This window comes from Fusarium phalaenopsidis, assembly GCF_050370095.1.
Source record: "Fusarium phalaenopsidis strain FUZ10S chromosome Unknown contig_32306, whole genome shotgun sequence".
Taxonomy (NCBI): Eukaryota; Fungi; Ascomycota; class Sordariomycetes; order Hypocreales; family Nectriaceae; genus Fusarium; species Fusarium phalaenopsidis.
In genome coordinates, this window is record NW_028145403.1 from 183,133 (window position 1) to 205,536 (window position 22,404).

General features: G+C 50.5%; 9 protein-coding genes across 9 annotated transcripts; 4 read left to right on the forward strand and 5 right to left on the reverse strand.

Moving 5' to 3' along the window:
• Window positions 1–474: 474 nt before the first annotated feature.
• LRP88_10890 (zinc metalloprotease) lies at window positions 475–1,430 on the forward strand (the record flags this gene model as incomplete). Its single annotated transcript, XM_083247338.1, has 3 exons — window positions 475–693; window positions 747–1,282; window positions 1,337–1,430. The coding sequence occupies 3 exons, from the start codon at window positions 475–477 to the stop codon at window positions 1,428–1,430; spliced, it is 849 nt and encodes a 282-aa protein (XP_083096486.1).
• A 3,110-nt stretch (window positions 1,431–4,540) lies between these two features.
• On the reverse strand, window positions 4,541–5,199 carry LRP88_10891 (UbiX family flavin prenyltransferase; the record flags this gene model as incomplete). The annotated part of the gene is made up of 2 exons (XM_083247339.1): window positions 4,541–4,556; window positions 4,640–5,199. 2 exons carry the CDS (start codon window positions 5,197–5,199, stop codon window positions 4,541–4,543), a joined length of 576 nt encoding a protein of 191 aa, XP_083096487.1.
• A 479-nt stretch (window positions 5,200–5,678) lies between these two features.
• On the forward strand, window positions 5,679–7,298 carry LRP88_10892 (UbiD decarboxylyase family; the record flags this gene model as incomplete). The annotated part of the gene is made up of 3 exons (XM_083247340.1): window positions 5,679–6,535; window positions 6,590–6,704; window positions 6,759–7,298. The coding sequence occupies 3 exons, from the start codon at window positions 5,679–5,681 to the stop codon at window positions 7,296–7,298; spliced, it is 1,512 nt and encodes a 503-aa protein (XP_083096488.1).
• A 2,647-nt stretch (window positions 7,299–9,945) lies between these two features.
• LRP88_10893 (flavin-containing monooxygenase) lies at window positions 9,946–11,894 on the reverse strand (the record flags this gene model as incomplete). The annotated part of the gene is made up of 3 exons (XM_083247341.1): window positions 9,946–11,181; window positions 11,266–11,437; window positions 11,488–11,894. The coding sequence occupies 3 exons, from the start codon at window positions 11,892–11,894 to the stop codon at window positions 9,946–9,948; spliced, it is 1,815 nt and encodes a 604-aa protein (XP_083096489.1).
• Window positions 11,895–12,850: 956 nt separating this feature from the next.
• On the reverse strand, window positions 12,851–13,931 carry LRP88_10894 (uncharacterized protein; the record flags this gene model as incomplete). The annotated part of the gene is made up of 4 exons (XM_083247342.1): window positions 12,851–13,095; window positions 13,148–13,494; window positions 13,544–13,776; window positions 13,893–13,931. The coding sequence occupies 4 exons, from the start codon at window positions 13,929–13,931 to the stop codon at window positions 12,851–12,853; spliced, it is 864 nt and encodes a 287-aa protein (XP_083096490.1).
• A 1,408-nt stretch (window positions 13,932–15,339) lies between these two features.
• Window positions 15,340–16,295, reverse strand: LRP88_10895 (uncharacterized protein; the record flags this gene model as incomplete). The annotated part of the gene is made up of 6 exons (XM_083247343.1): window positions 15,340–15,497; window positions 15,564–15,641; window positions 15,691–15,768; window positions 15,820–15,882; window positions 15,946–16,010; window positions 16,060–16,295. The coding sequence occupies 6 exons, from the start codon at window positions 16,293–16,295 to the stop codon at window positions 15,340–15,342; spliced, it is 678 nt and encodes a 225-aa protein (XP_083096491.1).
• Window positions 16,296–16,980: 685 nt separating this feature from the next.
• Window positions 16,981–18,913, reverse strand: LRP88_10896 (NAD(P)/FAD-dependent oxidoreductase; the record flags this gene model as incomplete). The annotated part of the gene is made up of 7 exons (XM_083247344.1): window positions 16,981–17,438; window positions 17,486–18,025; window positions 18,073–18,404; window positions 18,453–18,486; window positions 18,536–18,578; window positions 18,632–18,728; window positions 18,789–18,913. The coding sequence occupies 7 exons, from the start codon at window positions 18,911–18,913 to the stop codon at window positions 16,981–16,983; spliced, it is 1,629 nt and encodes a 542-aa protein (XP_083096492.1).
• A 1,326-nt stretch (window positions 18,914–20,239) lies between these two features.
• Window positions 20,240–20,665, forward strand: LRP88_10897 (uncharacterized protein; the record flags this gene model as incomplete). The annotated part of the gene is made up of 2 exons (XM_083247345.1): window positions 20,240–20,288; window positions 20,340–20,665. The coding sequence occupies 2 exons, from the start codon at window positions 20,240–20,242 to the stop codon at window positions 20,663–20,665; spliced, it is 375 nt and encodes a 124-aa protein (XP_083096493.1).
• Window positions 20,666–21,032: 367 nt separating this feature from the next.
• On the forward strand, window positions 21,033–21,797 carry LRP88_10898 (uncharacterized protein; the record flags this gene model as incomplete). Its single annotated transcript, XM_083247346.1, has 1 exon — window positions 21,033–21,797. The coding sequence occupies one exon, from the start codon at window positions 21,033–21,035 to the stop codon at window positions 21,795–21,797; it is 765 nt and encodes a 254-aa protein (XP_083096494.1).
• Window positions 21,798–22,404: the final 607 nt, after the last annotated feature.

Consider the following 22,404-nt stretch of genomic DNA (forward strand, 5'->3'; position numbering starts at 1 on the left):
CTTTACCGAGAGAGCCAATAGGAATGCAATAATGTTCCTTGAATCTGTTGATTCCTGGGTTTGCAATCCCTTGTAAGGTACTGCACGTGACTATTAATATGGTAGCCAAGCAATGATTGCTCAAAATACGAGCGGTTCGTAAAAAGTTCCATTGGTTTTCGCCCGGGTTGGGATGTGGCTGTGAATCCTCCCTTGCAAGCTCAACGTGACCCTTGCTGCATCGTTCCACTTTTCTGGAGGATTTAGCCAGGGGAAACTCACACCTGCGGATCTTTCATACCAGACCAAGCGGTGGACGATCGGTGAAGCGAAGGATCCAAGCAGAGGGGGCGCAGTAAAGCGAAGGATTTAAAGCGAAGGGCATTTAGGCGAAGTAGGATGTTTATCAAAGACTTAAAAAGGGAACATGTCGCATGATTCACTCCCATCTTCATCAACCTCGCTACTCTATCTGCCCCTAAACACGATTTCAACATGCGTATTCAATTGAGTGTCGCTTTTGGCCTTTGGGCTGGCGCTGCCACAGCTGCCCAGTCTTCTTGCGGCACCTCACCTTCCAGCCACGCTTTGAGGGCTGTAACTGAGAACCTCAAGGGAGACTTGGAGATTCGAGGAGGGAGAAAACATGTCACCATCAATACATACGTTCATGTTATTGGAGCAAGTGACAAGGAGGAAGATGGATACATCACTGTGAGTCCCGTCACTCAAGAAACTTCAAATGCGGGCTCATATTCTTTCTATAGGATGAAACCGTAAAGGGCCAGATCGATCTGCTCAACAAAAGCTACAAGCCTTGGGACTTTTCTTTTAAATTGATCGAGACCACCAGGTCTATCAATGAGTCTTGGGCCGACAATCCCGGAGGTAGCCCCGTGGAGGACCCCACTGAGCCTGACTTCAGAGCGGCCCTTCGGAAGGGAAGCTACAAGGATCTAAATCTCTTCTATATCAAGGACATGGTCCCCGGTGGAAAATGCGAGCTGCCGATCCCTAACCCCACTAGCCAAGACATTGTCAACGACGGCTGCCTCATGAGATCTGAAAACCCTGGTCAACTTCCCACAACGTATGGTTTTGTCACTGTCCATGAAGTTGGCCACTGGCTTGGTCTTGAGCACACATTTGAGAATGGCTGCGAGGAGCCAGGAGACGGGGTTGACGACACTCCCGCTGAGGCGTATCCAGTTGGCGATGGGGACTGTCCGGAGCCAGGTCGCGATACTTGCCCCGATCAGCCGGGCCTGGACCCAGTGGACAACTTCATGACCTACATTAGCCCGTGAGTCTTTACCCATTCTACGTGTTTCAAAGTTGAGCCACTAACAGAGAATAGTGATTGCGGTCCCCAAAGGTTCACACCTGGACAAGCTAAGCGAATGCATAGTCTTTGGAAGAAGCTGCGCGCAAACTACAAGCCCAAGGCTTAAGTGGAAAAAACAGATGTATCTCGATTCTCAACTTCATGAGGCGAAAGGGGACCCGGAGGTGAGCTACGCTGGATCTCAGAGTACACTCAATAGGTTGAATGAAACTAACCGGTGTGCGTATAGAGTGGTTGTTGTAAGTTAGCTGGACTCGTTCTTCAGCGAAAATGGCGAGGCGGAGGTGAAACTGGCTGAGGATTTGGCAAGCGAAAGCAGGGACAAGACAAACCTGCAGAGTTAGGAAGGTCATATTCGCAGTTTACGAGACCGACATGTGGCGGAAGACTCATCTAGCACTAGTTGGACGAAAGACCTGCAATGTATCTCGGCCGTTTGTTGAGTATGATTGCTTTGGCTGATCTTGTTGCTGTCATTCGAGTGTAACGTTCACAGGTGACCTGACAATGTGTTCTTTATTATAGTTGAAGCTCGGCCCTTGATGGGTTAACTGGGCCAGAAGATCGTTCACAGGTGACGTGTGACGATCTCTGCAGGGGTTTCGTATCTGTGTGTACACATACTGTGTCTTTGACTGGCAGAATGATCTTCTCTGACGCTAATAACAGAGATGATAGAGTTAGATATTGCCAATTGCCTGTTGGAAATGGTCCGCGACTTGCACCGCAATAATGCAATGGTGGCAGGACAGGTCACGTGGTGGACAGAATCCTGCCCCCTGAGTTCTGAGTTGGGTTGGATGAGAATTAACGAGCCCTGGCCTGATCGACAACCCCTGTATGAGAATTTCAGCCCCTTTCTCCGAGATCGCTAATAAGCATAATTCAATCACTATAACCGTTCGGGTCCCTTCATCGTGAGTGGTGAGAGTCAGAACCATTGCTCATTTCCAGCTTCAGTCCAGAATTCGTCAACGTCATGGCAGACGCGCCACTGATAAACCCAATCTCGGTGAGTCTGTGGAAAACTGAATTGATCCATAGATAATTACGCGCGCAGTTTGCACAATGGCTGACCATCCCAGTGCAAAAGGTGCAGGGTTAAAAAGGTCGGTGCACTTGTGCTCTCGATCAAGCTCCACTAACGCGACAAGATCCGTTGTGACCGCCGCTTGCCCGGATGTAACAGGCGCCAGGAGCAAGATACTGAATGTGTCTATGTTCGTCGGGTACCCAGGAAACCCGTCGCGACTACCGGAGACCGTGTAGGGTGAGTGGTGAGCTTTGACTTGGCAAACACGTAGGTTGACGTGTCAGATCGATCGAGGCGACCTTGGACACGATTCTACAGCGACTAGATCGAATTGAACAAAACTGCCGTTGTCAGAACCTTCAAAGGCCATTGGATGACTCGCCCGAGTTTGGTTCCTCCCCAGAAGACGCATTTCAGAATCAATTCGAATCAGACCTTGCTATTGACGCCGGTACTAGTGTAGAATCGGATCTTCCATTTCCAGTCATCCCTTTGACTTCTGTGTCTGGCGCTAACGTTGCCTCTGAGCACTCAGAATCGTCATCTACTGCGCCAGATCCAAATGCACCGTTACCTGTCCTTCGGTACGCCGTCGAAGAAGTCCAACGGCGTGTAGCTGAACGCCATAACTCTCCCAGTGCAACTGCGGAGGAAACCATTGAGCCGGCATTAGCAAAGTCATGGATACAAAGTGAGTGATTGCTTAATTCAAACGAAGATGCACTACTAACCCTGTTGCTCTCGGGCTACTTCGCCCACTTATCAGAAGACCTTTTCCCAGCCTTGTTAAACGTTCAGCTTATACAGCTCATGCCTGATATCATCGGGCTGCCCAATGTCCATCTCGATGCAGCCATTATCGTTGTTTATTGTTGCATTTTGTACCATGGCTGCTTTCTCCGTCGCCAGTTCACATCGGTTTCTGACAACGCAAAAACCATGAGCAAGCTATATCATCGCTGTTTGGACGCAGCCTCAGCCTGGGAGCCACAAGCGACGGGTACAACTACGGACTTTATTGCTGCCTTCTTTATGGTAGTATTGGCTTTCAGTTGGTGTGTATTATCGCTAATCCAAGTTTTCCAGGTGCGAATAGCCGCCGAGCGTTTTGACATCGAGCTGAGCTGGAACATGTTCAAACTCGGATGTCAATATGCCGAGAAAATTGAACTTCACCGTCTTGATAACGACCCCAGCTCACACTCGACAAACTTGGACAAGTCTGTACTGAATGCAAGCCGAAAAGGCTTCTGGGAGTTGGTTACCATGGATGTGTATTTTCGTCTGATTCACAACAAACCACCCGCTATAATAGCTTGCCGACCGGATGCCAAAGTCAACCTCCCATGGCTTGCTGAGCCTGGATCGCAAGTAGGGGAAGAAACGACAACAACAATCCGGTTCTTGATCGACTCTCGACGGACGTTCGTTCTCCTGGACTTTTTACGGTTATTGGAGGATTCTGAAGGCAGATCTGACCCGGAGCTCGTCTCGAAAACCGAGGCGCTTTGCCGCGACATTGAGGCATTGTATGAACAATGGGGAATTGTGAGAAGCCCAACCCCAAGAGTCCTCAATCGTATAAAGCTAACGCAGCGAAAATAAGACGACTAAGTTAAGAAAATGATAAACTCTAACAGTCAACTATAGACGATTACTAGTGTTGCTTTAAAAAGATACACTTATATTATCTTCATGCTCCGTCGCGCTCTCAGTGTCCATTCAAGCATTCCAGAGAACCAAGCCCTTAGTCCTAAAGTTATCAATCACCCACTAGTACTCAACGCATCACAGCATATCCTCAAAATAGTAGCCCTTCTTCTAATAGCTATTCCCTCCATAAAAACTGTTCCTGTCACGTTTGTTGTCCTCCAAGCGCACATACCGCTTGCATACTTAGCTACTTACCTGCTGCATCCGGTAGCCTCTCACGATTGCGAAACAGACATTGTCTTGCTTGAGCATGTGGCCGAGGCAATGAGAGAAATATCAAGGGATGTAGAGGAACTGGTGCCTTTAACAGCGGCCATGGAGGAGCTGAAGACCAAAGTGAGAAGTACAGCAGATGGCAATGTGGCGAGATGATTACACTCTGTTGAAAAAGCCCCAGGAGTTGATGACATAAACATACACATGGATTAAAAGCATCTGTAAGAGTCCTATCGTTCTAAACCCTTTCCTCGCTATGCCATAGTAGATCTACAATGCTACCGCGCCTTAATAGCAGCACTTGATACATATGCGGTATCCTTCAGCCATCGCTCTTTTTCATCCCTTCCCACCTCTCAAAATTCCCAGCTTCGAGCCCAAAGAGATCCAATAACCGCCCGACCATCTGATCCAAGATATCATCAACCGAACTCGGTTTCGTGTAGAAACCGACCACAGGTGGCGCGATGATGGCCCCCGCGCGCGTAACCTCCATCATATTCCTCAAGTGAATCTCACTAAATGGCGTCTCTCTGACCGACAAGACGACCCTTCGGCGCTCCTTCAGGCACACATCAGCGGCACGCGTGATGAGATCGTCGCAGATGCCCGCGTTTATGGCGGCCAGTGTTTTAACAGAGCATGGGGCGACAATCATGCCGTCGACACGGTACGAACCGCTTGCTATCGGCGCTGATAGGTCGCATGAGTTGTAGGCGTGGTCTGCGAGAGCACGAACGGCAGCTGGTGTGTAGTCGGTCTCGTATTTGATGGTCTCAGCTGCCCATTTGCTGATAATCAGATGGGTTTCGACGTTAAGGCGGCGAAGGATCGAGAGGATGTGAATGCCTATGGCGGCCCCGGTTGCGCCAGTTATGGCCACTATGATCCTCTTTCTGGTGATCTCTCCCATTTTTGTTGACAGTTTAAAGTTTATAAGGATGAAGATGCAAAGATGTGACGCTCAGAGAGATGCGATCGATGTTTCAGTTGAGGGTGAGTTAAAGGTAGAAGGATGATCGATGTGGATTTGAAACTGTGGTGAATCTGAACAAGAAAAGGAAGACCTCAATCGTATTCTAATATAGAGACAGCCTCAGGGCGGAAGTTGCATGGGCCTGCGGTTCTCGGGAGGCGACTTCGGGGCACTCGGTGAGCTCGGAGTGGCACCCGTATTGAAGCGGCCCACCCCGAGCCTCGGAGGGTTCGGCAGACTCGGAGGCCTCGGGGCATCGTTCCACCGCAGAACCCCGGACATTACGGAAAGAGGGCTGGGACTGACTGGCTTAAGGACTATAAGAAGCACCTGGGAACTGTCTTGTGATTGCTTCTACCCCGATCATCAGCACTCTTACCCACACATCTGCAAATATCAACACCTATTCTCACAACATGTCTTCTCAAGATCTCCCACACATGAACTTTCGAGCCTACGTTGAGGCTCTCGATTCTGACGGCGATCTAGTACAAATCAACCAAGAATGCGATCCCCATCTTGAGGTTGGCGCCATCATACGCAAAGTTGTTGAGAACGACGAAAAGGCCCCCCTGTTCAACAAACTCAAAGGCCAGGACAACAATGGCCTCTGGAGAATCCTCGGCGCCCCCAACTCGCTCCGCTCTGACCCTAAGCAGCGTTTCGGGCGACTCGCTAGACACCTTGGCCTTCCCGTGACATCATCTATGAAGGAGATCTTGGATAAGATGATCGCGGCCAAGACTGCTGCCCCTATCCCGCCTATCGTTGTCGAGACCGGGCCCTGCAAGGAGTTCCGCCTCACGCCGGACCAATTTGATCTAACTCAACTTCCCGCGCCATTTTTGCATCAGTCCGACGGTGGCAAGTACATACAGACCTATGGCATGCACATTGTTCAGTCGCCAGACGGCAAGTGGACGAACTGGTCCATCGCCCGCGCAATGGTCTACGACCGGAACCATCTCGTCGGCCTCGTCATCAAGCCACAGCACATCTGGCAGATGCACCAGATGTGGAAGAAGGAGGGCCGCGACATGCCCTGGGCATTGGCATTTGGCGTTCCTCCTGCTGCCATCATGGCGTCCAGCATGCCACTGCCTGATGGACTCTCCGAGGCTGAGTACATTGGTTCGTTGGTCGGATCTCCGCTTGAGGTGGTCAAGTGCGAGAGCAACGGGCTTTACGTACCTGCAAGTTCCGAGATTGTCTTTGAGGGTACATGTTCGATTACAGAGACTGGCCTTGAGGGCCCCTTTGGAGAGATGCATGGGTAAGGAAAGTCCTGCCAACCTAGACAAGCTTTTGACGCTAAATCTTATCCCAGTTATGTCTTTCCTGGCGACTCCCACCCGTGGCCCAAGTATACGGTTGATCTCATCACTCATCGTAAGGACGCCATCCTCCCAGTCTCAAACTGCGGCCGCCTGACGGATGAGACTGTAAGTAACAAATAGCTACTACCCACTGTGTGACTAGCTACTGACCTTGACTAGCATACCATGATCGGTCCGCTTGCGGCTGCAGAGATCGGTTTTCGCCTCAAGTCAGAGGGCCTCCCTATCAAAGAAGCATTCTCTCCGTTCGAGTCGCAAGTGACGTGGGTCGCTCTACAAGTTGACACCCAAAAGTTACGGGAACTACATACGAACCCCAAGGACTTTTGCCGCAAGGTGGGAGACATCGTCTTCCGTCATAAAGTCGGATATACAATTCATCGTCTGGTCCTCGTTGGCGATGACATTGACGTGTACAGTTTCAAGGACGTCATCTGGGCTTTCTGCACGCGCTGCCGTCCTGGAATGGATGAGTACCACTTTGAGGATGTGTCTGGGTTTCCCCTGATTCCCTATATGTCTCACGGCGACGGTGCCCCTGATAAGGGCGGGAAGGTTGTTTCGGATTGTCTTTTGCCCGTTGAGTATACCACGGGAAGAGATTGGGAGGCAGCCGACTTTGAGAATTCGTTTCCTGAGGATATCAAGGAGAGAGTTACTAATCGCTGGGAGGCGATGGGCTTCGGCTCGTCCAAGTAGATGCTGATATAGTTCTCGCGTGAGACTAGTGAAATGGGTTCATTATTTCTACAACCAGTCTATAGAGTAGTTGAATAGAGTCATGTTTCCGCTAAAGTACCTACGCTGGGCCCTGCTGGAGCCTGGTCAGACATTATGAAGTTGTACGCGTCCAGAGGCGAGAATGCGTCAAAGTCAAAGGTACGAAGCCAATCGTCCATCCCTAGCATGCTGAAGAATAGGTCAGTGACATTACTCTCTCGACAAAGCTATTAAACTGACCTGGAATCTTGAAAATCAAACATGCCCTCTTGGAATGTCACATCATCCCCTTCGTAATTTGGAGAAGGTGCTTCTCCTACTTGACCTGTACCGGCGAGTTCTCCTGTCCTGGCCTCTTGTAACACTTTGAGAGCTTTTAGAGCCTTCCTATGTGCCGCGGAAAAGCGACCGGCATCTTCGTCCCCCTCGGACAAGCTCTTGACTAGCTGAGCCTGTATCTCTCCAAAGTCCTCGGAATCGTCAAGGTGCCTCGTAAAGGCTAATAATAACGCAGAAGAGAGCCCATTGTGCACAAAAGCCCATGACCGGGTGGCAAGGTTACTCAGACACCGTAGACGAATGAATGCGAGCACACTCTTCTTGAGGGCACTTTGGAACCTGCTTAACCACATTGCGGAATCATCTGTACCTAAGCTTTGCCTGACCTGCCGGGAAAGGACCGGGCGGCATAGGGTGGATAGAGTAAAATTCCGGTGCAGTTCTAGGCTATAGTGCTCTTGAATATCTCGTATGGAGGAGCAATGCTGTCGATCTTTTAGATGCAGGGATACCGAGTCCTTCAGGGCATCGAAATTGTCGAGGAGCTTGCCCACACTTGATAATGGACAAGATTGGTTCCGGCTTCGAGTGTGCGTGAGTGTTAGATGACAGAGCCAGTTCATTGCCTGCTGGTAATTCAGAGCCACCTCTTGCCCTAGAGGGAGAAGATCTGATGTCAAATCCATCTCGTGCGATGCTGGAGGCCGATCAAAGGCTAAAGAGAGGAGGGCATCTTGCCAAACTATAGCCAATCTGTGATGGCAAATCAGATTTCAGAACTCGAAACAAGTGGAATGCTGTAGGTCTTACCGGAGGTGCTGCGCCTCAGAAGAGGAGAGCCCGAAGCTATCATAAGCTGAGGCATGTTGATGAAGGCCCAAAGAAAGTGCGAGTCTGATGGTAGTCCCACCAAGTACCCAAGCACCCCGTGGGTTCATGTCGTTCTGCAGTACATGGCCAAGGATTATGAGAGCCTGGAGCAGCCTCTTTGAAGGATTCCAGAGGTAGTCAAACGCACCAAGGTGGCTCAATGCATGTTTCACTATGTATCCAGATGAGATATCAAGCTAAACAAGGTGAGCCGACGAATACTAACAGTGTTTTTGGGACTTGTTGAGTCTGGTTGATGCTGCGAGGTCTGAGAATTGCGCTCCTGCAGCAAGGATGGCATGGAGTAGACAAAGGAGATGGCTGTCGCTCTGTCTTTGTGCAGAGTCTCGATTTATCAGTGAACAAATCATTCTTTCCACCTCGTCAATGTCGTCCAGAACAAGTTGAGACGGATGCACTCGATGTCGGTACGTGTTAAAGAGCTGAATCATCTCCTGGTCTTCAGGAAGTGATGGGCCAGGATGAGAAACCTGGGAAAGGTCCCTCTGTTGAGAACTAGTGTCCATACCCAGCAGGGGAAATATGCCCGTCTCAAACGCTTCCCGACGTTGGGAATCTGACTGAGGCTGGATGCTCTCCCGTCGAGCTACAGCGATGATGGAGTTGCCGCCGAGCAATGATGGGGTGCTAGCGTTGACAGTCGACTGGGACGTCTCCACGGAACCGACCTGGTCAAGGACTGGTCCATCCTCGCCGTGCCGGTGACTCCGGCGCTTGGGGGAGCGAAGCCCAGCCTCGGGTTCAGGGTAAAGACAGAGGTCAGCATGGCCTCGCTTGCGGCATGTCTGGCAAGGCTGTTGATGATCGCAGCGTACTTTTCTCTCCCGGCATGGGAGACATGCCTTGCGACTATGAGCCAAGCTTCTTTCTTGAAGGATTCTTCTAAGATTTGACGGAGGGGTTGCGGTTGAGTTTGCAGATTCTGGCGCGGGCTCGGGCGGGAGGCTCGGATGGCTCGGAGTGCGAGGCATTAGTCTCAGCGATAACGATGGTCGGTCTGCCGTGAGACAAGTATGCTTTGAGTCTGTGAGCTAGTCAACGTATAGTCTATTACCGGTTGGACCAGAGAGTTGGGATCGCCTGATGACAATTCTCTGTTCATTTGTTGATGACGGGAAATGGCAATCGAAGCATGAAGAAATATTGAGGGATGACGATCGTCGGAGAGTTCGGAGCTAAGGGCGCCAGATCCACATTCTCGGGGGGGCTCCAAGATAGTAAACCGTCCTCTGAAGCGACATTAAGGAGAAAAGGCTGGGAGGCGGGTTGGAGTGTTTCTGTTGCCGAAAAAAAGTTAGAATCTGAGAGTCTATTCGAGATCTAGGCCATTCTAATGATATATGTTCGGTCAGCTAGAAATCAATCCAACCCTACATCAAAATTCACTATGCCGGCTCCTATCAGGGGACCGTATGTAAAACAATCATTCTTTTGGTTGTTCAGTCAACGGTATCTATCACGCAATGACCAATCCTTCCAGTTTCCCCCCCTCCACCCACCCGTGGACAACCTCCTGGAAACTGAGGATACCCTCACCCCAGTAAGACCTCTTGGCAATTTCATGCTCCTCCTCTTCAGTGACGCTGCCTTGCGACTGAACCATACCTTCACCAGTCAGGTATCCCGGGGTGCAGGTGGGAAAGGCAGAAAACCATCGGGCTCGCTTGGCAATCTCCTCGGACCACGCATCCTCAGAGCTCTTCTGAACTTCCACTGTCGCTCTGTCTGGGTCCTCTGTTCGGATGAGAGTTTCCTTAACGGCGTGTGCAATTAGTCGTGTGAGGAGGTTATAGAAGCTATGCGCGTTCTGAGACACGGTGCTCCCGTTACCAGAGGCAAAGAACACGTTTGGAAATCCCTCCGTCATGGCGCCGTAAAGGGTACCATAGTCTGGCCCATCCCACTTTTCCTTGAGTAGTCTGTTGCCACGTCCTGTCAGAGTCGCATTGAGTGCTGACGAAGGACAAGAATCGACGAGTCCAACAGCGTAGCCTGTCGCAAGGACGAGGACATCAAGTTCATGTTCCCGGCCGTTGGCCATGACGCCATTGGGAGTGTACGCCTCAACACCCTTACCATCTGTATCAACGAGTGTAACGTTGGGCTCGTTGAAGAGGGAGAGGTACTCGGGGTGGAAGGTTGGACGCTTGCAGAAGCCAGAGTACCAGGCCTTGAGCTTCTCGGCCGTCGATGGGTTCTTAACCAGAGTGTCAACGCGCGACCGCATCTCTTCGGTCCATGGATAGTCCCGGTTGAGCATGTCCTTGACGTACTTCTCTTCCTCCTGCTTAGTGACGATTTTGCCCGCGTGGCCAGCCATGGCAGTCATTCCCACCATTTTAGTCCAGCCATCTTGGATCTTGTCCTCAGCATCTTCCTTTGCTGTGAACATGGCGTCCAAGCTGGCAATGCGCTTATACTGCCAACCGGGTTTGTTCGCCACCTTGGACCAGTCCTCAACTGTCGTCTCCTTCTGAGGCTGCGGCCCAACGTATGAGGGCGTTCGCTGGAAGATGTAGAGCTCCTTTGCCCACTTGGCCAGATATGGGGCAACTTGGACAGCTGTAGCTCCAGTTCCAATGATGCCAACTCGCTTGCCTTGAAAATTGGTCATGTCCGGCTTTTCTTGAGAACCGCCGCTCTTGGACCAGTCCCAACGCCCAGTGTGCATTAAGACCTTATCTGGCCCAGACTGAAAAACATCAAGCCCGTTCAGCTTCGGAGCGTGAGGGCACATCTAAATACCTCCAGCTAGAAGCAAGAACTGCGACCGAACAGTTATCTTTTCTGGCTCTTGATAAGGTCCCAGTTTGTGGAGCATCGTCACGACCCAACGCTTTGCCTTGTCATCCCACTTCTGGTCAGTGACGGTGGAGCAGAACTGCCCTTGGAGGTCCCATGTGTGAGCGATTCGTTCAAGCTGCTCACGAATCTCGCAGCCGTTGGAACTTGTACTCTGTGTCAGCTTGGGGCCGTCTTAGGCAAAGATCGTACTTACTATCTCAGTTTGGGCATGTAGCCAGTCTCCTCCAACAAGGGCACGTAACAGTATCCTTCAATGTCACAGACAACACCTGGATACCGGTTCCAGTACCAAGTTCCTCCAAAGCCGCCCGCCTTGTCTACCAGGACAATGTCTTTACTGCTGATTCCAGCCTTGGTCACCAAACGATGAGCAGTCATCAGGCCCAACATGCCGGCTCCTGCGATGAGAAACTTGACTTCGGCGCCATCTTTGAGAGGGAAACCCTTGGAAGTAAGCGCCTCGTAGTCGACATATGGGTCCTTGTCCATGCTGGCGAGTGTCGGGTCCCGAAAGTCGATGAACTGAGCGACTTGGTCGGGACGAAGTCGCTTCTCTCGCTCGGCGGCATATTTCGCGATCAAGTGCTCAGGGATGACCATTTTGGCGTTTGAGTGTGATAATAGAAGAAAATAGGAGAAAAGGATCGATCTAAGCTGAAGTATTTGTATTTGACCCTTCTAAGATGCAATCACAAGCTGGTATCGCTGTCTACTTATACTGAGGCTACTATTATAACGACCCGAGCGTGATCCTCTGTCCATTACAGACCTCCGAACTTTTCCTAGGGAGGAATACAGATTTCTCAAATGCCGGAGACAAGGTTAGATGTCACGGTGTTTCGGAGCAGAGATATGTCCGTGGCTGCTTCAACTCCTATCCTCGCCCCTGTTGCACATCCACTCGAGACTGTCCTTGTCAGCACTCGCATCCGGACTTTGCCAAGACTCCATTTCCTGCTTAGTGGGGCAGTCTAATGCAAGCTGCTTACGCTAGGCGAAGAATCCCTGTTGTTAGTGCCGCCACTCATCAACGACTCGTGGTGCGGAGTTTGCATATACCTTTTACGGTGAACACGTCGTTGAATCCAAGAAGGGTAAATTTCCCCGGTAGCTCGTGTTTCATTCGACTTGCGAGATTCAAGATGCTTCCCCTGAAAAGTCTTCCATCCTGCATAAATGCATGTGGCTGGGGCTGGCAAACATATGGTCTTCTGACTCTTATCCCATCGAGGACCTGGCTTCAACTATAATAAACAACACATTAGCTGGCAAACATACGAAGTAGTTAAGCTCATGATGCTATGATGTGTTGACAATGTGTTCTTTATTATAGTTGAAGCCCGGCCCTTGATGGGTTTACTGAGCTAGAAGATCGAAGTGGTTAAGCACAGGCGCGAATCACTATGATTGATGCAGAATCGTTTGGAAGGAGTAAATTTATTGAGCCAATCGACTTCTGATTTGTGCTACAATAATTCTCTACCTTGCTACCATCATCCCGAAACACCCCCTCCCATTCGTCGTTCCGTATTCCCCACCTCCAGCAAACACTGTCTTCATTTGCCGGCCCAGGCCTTGGCGATAACATCCTCTGCAGACGTGAGGGCAATCTCGGGGAACATTTTGTTGAGTCTACGATCGTCATCAGGCAGAACACACGCTCCAGAAATGATCATCTGGCACACCCCCGCCAGCAGGGCCTTAAACTCGCCCTCGTTGAACTCTTCCGAGGGGGACAAAAGTGTCACCTCTCCCTTAGCCAGCCTTTCGGCAGAGTCGTAGGTCACGTCAATCTTGGAGCCTGTATGACCATGTCAGGAGGAGTTGGGGGGTTAAACACTCTGGATACATACCGCGGGCCTTCTCGACACTGACGATAACCTCATTGAGAGAGATGTCCGAGCCAGATAAGGCAACTGTGGGCCACTTTTCTTCCGCATCCAGGAGTCGAACGATCATACGGGCGAGATCTTCACTGTATGTAACAGTGAATTTGTCTACACCGGTACCAGGGACCACAGCTTTTCCGTTCTCCACGTCGAGGAACAACGGGAACGGCTTCAGGTTACTCTTGATATGAGGCATGCCCCAGTAGTCCGAGAAAAAGCCGATCGAGATACGGATGTACTCGAGGTTCGTCTTTTTCAGTGCTCGGGCATTGGGGATCCAGCCGCCAATTCCAGGTCCCGAGTTGGCGCCACTATCGTCTCATGTGAGCATTCGAATTCTGGATTGGCATTGATACATACTCTTCGTCAAGCGGTGAAACAAACTCGCTCGGAATAAAGCGCCGCGTAGTCTGACACTGGTCAGCGGCAGCAATGAGGTTGAGCTGCGACTGGCTGCCAGCGTCGGTCTCAAGGTTAATGGTAGAAATCACTGTGTCGATTGCATAATCTTGCAGGATGGTGGCAAGCGAGTTGAGGTCTGCATAGTTGACCTCGAGAAATGTCGGAGATCCGGGGAGGGGCTCGGTTGGAGTCTAGCCAAGAGTCAGTCAAGCCTTCATCTGATGGAGACGCCTGTTTACGTCGCGGCCGAGGACGAAGACTTTGTGGTGGGAACCATGATGCTGCAGATGCTCTAGTACACTCTTACCAATGCCTCCAGTGCCTCCGGCAACAGCGACGATAGCATTTTGACGTGTATTGAGTGGGTTATTGAGTAAATTAATAGTTTGTGCTCTGTGATACAGCGTATGTGTGCAGACTAGCTATCTGGTCTTTACAACAGGAGTCTTCCGATATTTATAGCGCGAGCCTTGACCGTGTGAACTTGCACAGCAAATCAGTCGGCGGATTTCTAGTTCGTACTGCGGAGTTACACGGCGGAGTTGATATGTGTGTGTTGGCCCACGGGTTACAAAGCAGGAGCTTGATGATCTCCCGAGTCGAGACCGATCGGACCAACATTACGAAGACAGGGGGAGAAGCGAGAGCGGGAGCGAGTTGGGAGCTTTGGTTACATGAAGTCAAGCCACGTCACTAGCCTTCGATAGCCCGGACCTACGGTCGTTTCGGGCCCCGTGTTGGACGTTTGTTTATAAAGTCCGCCCGCGGGTCTTCCGGGTACCGTGGCTGTGCAGGTATTTATGCATGGTCCTGAACCTCGATCCAAGGCTTGAAATCACGGTGTTTAGTTCTGCTTAACAATCAATACTCCTGTCCGGTTGATCATGCAATGGTTCTGATAGTCTCGCCAGTACCTCACATCCCTTGAACCCACCTCTCTTCTTTTCGTGTTGAAACATCACTACCCAATTGAGCATGACGACTCGCCTCCGAAATATTATAGTGCGTAGCCTCGATGGCTTCATTGCGGCCAAGGATACCCCTCGGCTGGTTCATCGAAGATACTGGTGTCGACTTTGAAGCTCTCTCCGAATAGTATGAGCCAACCATCATGGGTCACAAAAACTACGAGCTCATACAAAAAGGGGTTGCCAAAGGGGTTGCCTGGGTACATATCTTCGCTGTGAAAAGGAGGTCAATTCAGTATTAAGCAGCTTTACTCGAGCACCTTTAAAGCCAAGTATCATGTTGTCTGATAGGATTGCAAAGAAGGGGATTCAATTAAATAGAAGCAGATATGGAGATATGGGTCACAATGTCTAAATGTGGTTGAGTGAGATGTGATGTGCAATTGTTTATATGAGAAAGAAGGGACCTCAGTCGCTATAGAAGGGATGTAGGGCGATAGAAGAATATTGTCAACAGAAAGGCAAGGACAGACGTATCTTACTCATTGGAGTTTGATCTGGGGGACTCTCAAAGCAATTGGGATTGGCAAAAGTAGAATGCAAGAAATGGAAAGTATAAACTAATGTCTCTGATCGGGTTCTTCTGTCTACTCTGTAGCGAGGAGTATTGCCAGGGGATCAAACATGTGACATAATATAACCAATATAATCCGAAGCTCAAATGGTATTGTTGCCACCTATCACACCGTTTTGGGCATGGTGACTCCTCTCACAGGGAGAAGGGTAGGATGAGAATCGACTTCAGCTCCTATCGCCAACATCACAGCAACGAATAACTGATCCACACTACGGGTTGGTGGCTGGGACCTTCAAGGTAGTGAAGCGCCAAGTCTTGCCACCATCTGGAGTCGACATCTTTCCACCAGTGGCACCGTACTGCCAGCCTCCGGAACGGCTAAAGGTTGAGTCAGCCTGGCTCAGCGTGATGGAAACGTCTTCCCAGCCTTATCAATGATTAGTTATCATAATAGAACATTTGGACTGGTAATTAAGATTTGTATAGGACGTACTGTGGGCGGGAGCAGTGGCACAGGTGCCAGCTGCACACTCGACTGAGATGTAAAAGATTTCGCCCTGCTGACCCTGGCCTGCAGGATGCTATTAGCCCGTAGCCTATGCCTGACTTGAGATGCGTACTGGTAGAGACACTGGACATTAGCTTGTCGTTGATGTAGATGTTCTGTTCCCACATCTGCGTCTGAGAGTTCAGCTTGTCTACGATCAAATCAGTCAAGCTTCTGAGAGGCAGAGACAAATTCCACTAACAGTGCGTCTTGATACGTGATCTTGGGGTGGCCTTTACTGGCTTTCCGTTCTTAGGTTCAGAGCCTTGTTGCAATATTTTGTTAGTTTTAGACCCAAGTCACTTGGCCACGATCATAGGGTGCTCACTCTGGTTGACAAGAGCATATGCAAAGTTGCACCACTGCTTTCCGAGGTTGGTACAATATCCGAGACTCCCAACGTCAGCGACATGTCCATAGGGGTTTTCAGATCACAACATACCCCTGAGGAGCATTCTCTGTTACACCTTGGAGGAAAGAAGCCTGGTTCTCCATCATAATGGCACTCCACAGAGCGACATCTCCAGTGATGGGGTTAGGAACATCTTCAACAACAAGCGTAGCAGAAGCCTCTTGAATGTATGCATTGGGCTTGGCGTAGAGAGTAATTACATCGAGGTTGGCGATGGAATGTTGGATGAGGGCCGAAAGAGTGGCGAGAGCAGCAGTGGTCTTCATCGTGACGGGCAGTTTGGTGCAATAGGGGCGAGATAGAAGGTGCAAATTGCGACGTCTAATCGAGCGAGTAACAAACCAATCTACAAAAACAACGTCCTGTATTAATAGAGGTTTGAATCGACCCCTGAGCGCCAGAGCAATTGAATGCACGGCCGTTATGTCAGTGGCCTCATGTTATTGTAAAAATAGGGCGCAGGTTGGTTAATTTAAATGGAACAGGCCATTCTGAAACTCCAACTTGTCCAAATCCACCAGTCACTGCCGGTAAATTCGAGCATGGATTTCGTCCCCCGGCATTTGTCTGCCGTTAGCATTGCTAATGCTAACTCGCTAATCAAGGGAAAATATTCCTCCTCGGCCAGTGAGCATGGAATATCGTAAAGGATACGATAAATCGCTATGCGAGCATTACCCCAAGCCACCGTAGCTTTTGTAATCCTTGATACATAAAGGTTGTTTTCACAGAGCCTTCAAAATCCTGGTGACCATCATGGCCATTGCTCGAGAGGACGACCACTACATGGGTCTTAACGGACCCCTTACATAAGATTCCGGTTTAGTCTACGTACACATGCATGTACACATGCATCAAACCTCAATACATTTACCAAGTCATACTCCATCTTGCCCCTCTCCAGTACCTTGTAATCACGATTCCTTGGGAGAACCTGCATGATTGGCCATCTTAGACGGCAAACGCGTGACGAGTGCTCTCCTTTCGGATTTCCGGAGCCAGTCCATCTAGGAAAGGCGGAGAGTAAAAGTGAGACGTATCCAGCCTAGCCGTCTTGGCTTTGATGAGACCAAGCTTTCCATGCTCCAAGTTCGGCGCCATCCCATCAATGGCATCAAGCGTAAAGCTATCAATATCAAAGGGATCTTCGCGGATCATGCGTCTGCTCTGCAAGATCTCGACGATCTGCGACTCTTCGGGGGTCAAGTGCTTCTTGATATCTTCAAGCTCCTTTGCCGTTGTTGCTTCGCCTTGTGCACCGACTCCGAGCTTCTTGAGTTTCTCGAAGAGGGCATCCTTCTTCTCAGGAGGGACGTAGACAGATGCTCGGAAGCGGAACTCGAGGACCTTGGAGACCTCGGTTTGGGACAACGTCTTTCTGGAATCAGCATCGACAGTTCCTTGCATGACTGCGTCATGTTAGCTGGCACCCATGCAATAGCTCTGAGAATCTTACTGGGTCGAAGCAGGTCAAAGGCTCTCTGGAAGCCTTCCTCGTCAATGTCTTGGAGCACTGGCTCATGTTGGGTGCGAATCTGCTTTGTAGCGCTACTCACGGCCAGGAAGAAGCGAGTGTAGCTTTCAATGGTCTTCTTGGAGTGCCAAGAACCAGCCTTCTCCTCGTCGTAATCGCCTCGAAGCGAAGACATAATAGTGACTGCCGCAGAGAGGCCACCAGTGATAGCCAGATGAACACCCGAGGAGAACAATGGATCAATGAAGCATCCCGCGTCCCCGCAAATACGGGCATTGGGCAGATGGTACGTGGACGCAGTGTAAGAATAGTCGGATGCCGACCTGATTTCAGAGACCAGCTCCGCGCCCTCGAGCAGTTCCTTGGTCTTGGGAGCCAATTCGAGGACCTTCTTGTAAAAGTCCAAGGTTGAGGGTCTTCCAGATGCCTGCCTCTTCTCAGTGGCCAGCTTTTGATCCTGGACTATACCGACGGATCGGGTGCCATCGTGTAGGGGCATGAACCAGGCCCAACCACTAGCATCTGTTGATAGTTAGTCACCATTCATACACAATTTCTGATAGCCGTACCCTCAAAACCCTCGAAGTACGGGGAGCCCTCCATGTGGGTTCCCACACCATACAACTTGTCACCCTTCCAGTAACCCCAGTTGGCGACGTTCTTGAAGTTGGGGTTGAATGCTCTGTTCTGCAGATACTTGGTGCTCAGAATTCCGCGTCTTCCGCTAGCATCGACGAGATACTTGAAGGAGACTGATCCAGAGCTTCCGCCTTTTCGAGTCCATGTCGCAGACACGGGGCGGCCAGGTTGATTAGCCTTGACGTTGCTTGCTGTCTGTTCAAACTGAACAGTGTCGACCTTGGTCTCGTCAAAGATATGAGCGCCACAGGCGCCGGCATGCCTGAATAGCAACTCATCCGACTCTTATCGAAGCAGATTCCAGGCATACCCATCAGGGCCCCCTGCCGCGAGAAAGTCTATGTCTAAAGGGAGTTCAGTCAGGTCCGCTGGTAGGGGGCAAAGGTTACTCACAGGCATCGGGCTGACCCTGGGCCAGTCGGAACACGGCTCCATTCTACGGGCACGTCAGCACATATCCCATTATTGTCTTTAAGATGCCCTCCATACCTTTTTGAAGAATCCGTGCGCATTGAACTGATCATCAAAGTCGATGAACTTGAAAAAGTGTCGCAGTGACGGCAACGTGCTCTCGCCAATGTGGTATCTGTTGCCCAGTAAGCACGACAACACTGTGAAACTGCCAAAGAGCACAATAATGACTGACCTAGGGAATTTGTCTGCCTCGAGCACAACTGTGTCAATTCCCTCGCGCGCCAAGCAACAAGCCGCGTAGGAGCCCGCCGGGCCACCTCCAATAACCAACACGGTGCATTCTTGTGGGACTACCATAGTGGATAAGAGAGATGTAACAAATTGACTGAGTAAGATGAAGACAAGAGGAAATCGATTTTGGAAATACAGGGATTGTTCCCTTAAGAAGACATGAGATTAGCCGGTATTTGTACCTCGAGCAGCTCGCCCAAATAACGGAGAGGCGAGTCTTCTCAGTCCTCAAGACATTGAAAAAACCAGTAGAACATGTGCATGTTTCATCTCCGCCAAGTCTTGCCTCTCCTTCAGTTCAAAATGAGTGCCAATTGCGAGATCTCGCCTCATTCTGACGGATCACTTGCAGGTATGTGACGTATATCTGGTTCATGCATCCGATTCTATCAAGATCCGGAGCGAGTTGCTGTAAACCCGCATGAGATCTGCATCGGGCCGGACCTGGCCCGCAACGGAAAGAGAGGACTTCCACAGAGTGGGCTCTGCAAAAGCAATCACTTGCGGGCCTCACGGAGAGTTGCCGCCTGACTCTATTGGTAGTGGTTCCTGCATGTCTTGATCCCCTCATATCCTCTCCAAGCATCTTCGAGAGCCAACCATTGCCACTCTTGATGCTCCACTAAGAGAATTGTTGAGGAGCTTCTATTCCCCCCTCTATGCTTTACTTCTCATTCTTGGCCCCTCACTCTTGGACCCGTGGACCCTAGTTCCCCTTTTTCCTGGCGCACAGGCAAAATGTCTTGTTGGGAGCCACACCTTGGCAAGTACTTATATGAGCCATGACGCCCCCGACATGCAGAAAGGGTCTCTTGCAGCTGCAAGACCCTGTGACGCGTCCAAGACGGTCCCAACTCGAAGATCCTGAAGAACATGGGGCAAATACGGGGACGCGACGAAATCTACCAATGCTAACTTGGCTGGATTTCGGACAAACATGTGCGTAGAGGAAGCTCGAACCGAGGTATTAAAAGGATCAGTGATCAAAGATATTCTCTGACTTCGCTCAGTGGATCCTGCAACTGAGACATGAACTGAGAGCCGATCGGAGCCACGGGTACGGCGGCATAGTTATGATTACGTGAGGTGGACAGTGTAAAGCATGGAATTACATCCTCGGACAGGACCACAGCCTTGTGGGCTGGACGGGGTGCTTCGGAAGATGAAGAGTTGATCGTTTGACTCGTGCATGATGCCCACTGTAGGCTCGGGCTGACTCGAGAAGCCCACAACCTCTGTTTATTCATCCAGAGGTTGCAGATGTTCAAATGCGAGCTTCTTCCAGACAGGATCAAACCGGTCCTAGAGCACTGCAACCACAGAAGGGTACTTGTAGTCTGGTGTAAGTAACAAGGCCCTATTCTTCCATCCCAAGTCAGCAATACAATCACCATGAACACTGATGAGTTTCGCACGCGGGCCAAGGAGGCCATCGACCAAAGTGAGTCCCAGAGATCCAATCAACTTGCAACTCTAACATTACATCTTCAAGTCGCCGACTATCATGAATCGGTTCCGTCTCATCCTGTGGTCTCAACGGTTGAACCAAACTACCTTGCCCCTTTGCTCCTGACCTCGGCGCCACTTGACCCAGAGCCTTGGTACGACATCATAGCCGATATACAGTCCAAGATCATGCCAGGCATCACACACTGGTCCAGTCCCGGTTTTATGGCCTTCTTCTGCTGCACAAGTAGCTACCCGTCCGCCATTGCCGAGATGTGGTCAACAGCCTTCAACGGCGCCCATTTCAACTGGGTCTGTAGCCCTGCTGTGACAGAGCTCGAAGTCATCGTCATGGATTGGCTGGCAAAGTAGATTGGGCTGCCTGAGTGCTTCCTTTCAAAGGGCCTGACGAATGGAGGAGGCGTGAATCACGGCTCAGCTCTTGACAGTCATGGTTGCTGCGCGGGACAGGTTTCTTGCCGCCAAGACAGCTCACCTATCCGATGATAATCCTGATGCCAAATAAGATGAGCTTTGGTGCCTAGGAAGCCGCTTGGTCGTCCTTGGTAGCGCTGGAACTCATTTTAGTACCAAAAAGGCCGCTCAGATCCTTGGTGTTCGGTTCATCGCCATTCCAGTCGACGGGGAAAAGGGATTTGCTATGCAGGCCAGTGATCTGGCCCATGTCCTCGATGACCCTGCGTCCCGTGGTCTATAACCCTTCTTCATCACGGCTACTCTGGGTACCATCGAAGTCTGCGCTGTCGATGACTTTCCTGGCATTGTCAACGTTCTCACACCTCGTATGAACACCCCCAATGAGATATGGGTTCACGTTGATGCGGCTTATGCTGGCTCTGCTCTGGTACTCGGCGAGAATAAGGCTATCGCAGCCCCTTTCGAAAACTTCCATTCGTTCAACTTTAACCTCCAAAAGTGGCTTCTGACAACGTTTGACTGCTCCGCTCTCTGGGTGCGCAACCGTCCACACCTCATCAAGTCGTCCCTCAGCGTCAAGCCGCCATACCTGCAGGATCAGCTATCGGATGATAATCGAACTGTTGATTATCGAGATTGGCAGATCCCCCTAGGTCGTCGTTTCAGGTCCCTCAAGCTTTGGTTTGTCATGCGTGCTTATGGCGTCCGAGGCTTGCAGGCCCGTGTACGACAAGGGATCCTCCTTGGCGAGTCACTCGAGGCAAAACTATGTTCTCGACCGGATCTTTTTTCTATCATGACCCCTTCTCACTTTAGCCTGTTGACATTACGCCTATGCGCTGGCGGCAATGAACAACTCAACACCCGCACAGAGGCGCTCTGTGAAAGGGTCAACAGTGGAGGCCAGTTCTTCCTGACTGGAACAACCGTTAATGGCAGATTTTCTATTCGAATCTGCACCAGCGGTGCCTTGGCGAGTGAAGAACACATCAAAAAATTGTTTGACCTTTTTGTGGGGGAGGCCGAGAGCATCATGAAGGAGGGAGAATTGTTGCAACAACGGTAGAAAAACCTTGCTTGTCGGGCCATTAATAGGGGATTTGGCATCCCAACTTCGGAGTACAATATAGAATACCTCGTTTAAGATGAAACTTAGAGTGCAGCAAGCATCATGGTGGGAAAGAGAGGAATGAAATAGCCGTCAGAGTGAGCTAGAGCAACAATTGTCAGACTAGAAGGAGATTCATTTTCGCCCTCTTCACAATATCCAGCCAATTCACAAACAGCTCGCTTTGATCCCTCGACCTCCATATCAGCCGCAGTGTATTCACAGCCGTACCTAGAGAGCCCCACGGGAATACCAACCCTATTCTCCGGAACCTATCCAAAATCCAGGTCTGTTGATCCAACGTCACAGCCTCAGCGCCAGCCACGAAAACCGGCCATAAGGTCGAATTGAAATTAGGATCTTGGTCAGGAATAGAGCTCAAGTAGAAAACCAAGTCTCGTCTAATACAATCCCGGAGATCGTATGGTATCATGCTATGGATGGATGGGATGGCACGGAGGATGTATAAGCAAACCGAAAGCTGGTGAGCAGCCCCTGCATTTTTCCGGCACTGGATGTTCATAGCTTGTCGTTCAATCGGTACGCAAGAGGTGTTGGCTGCCCA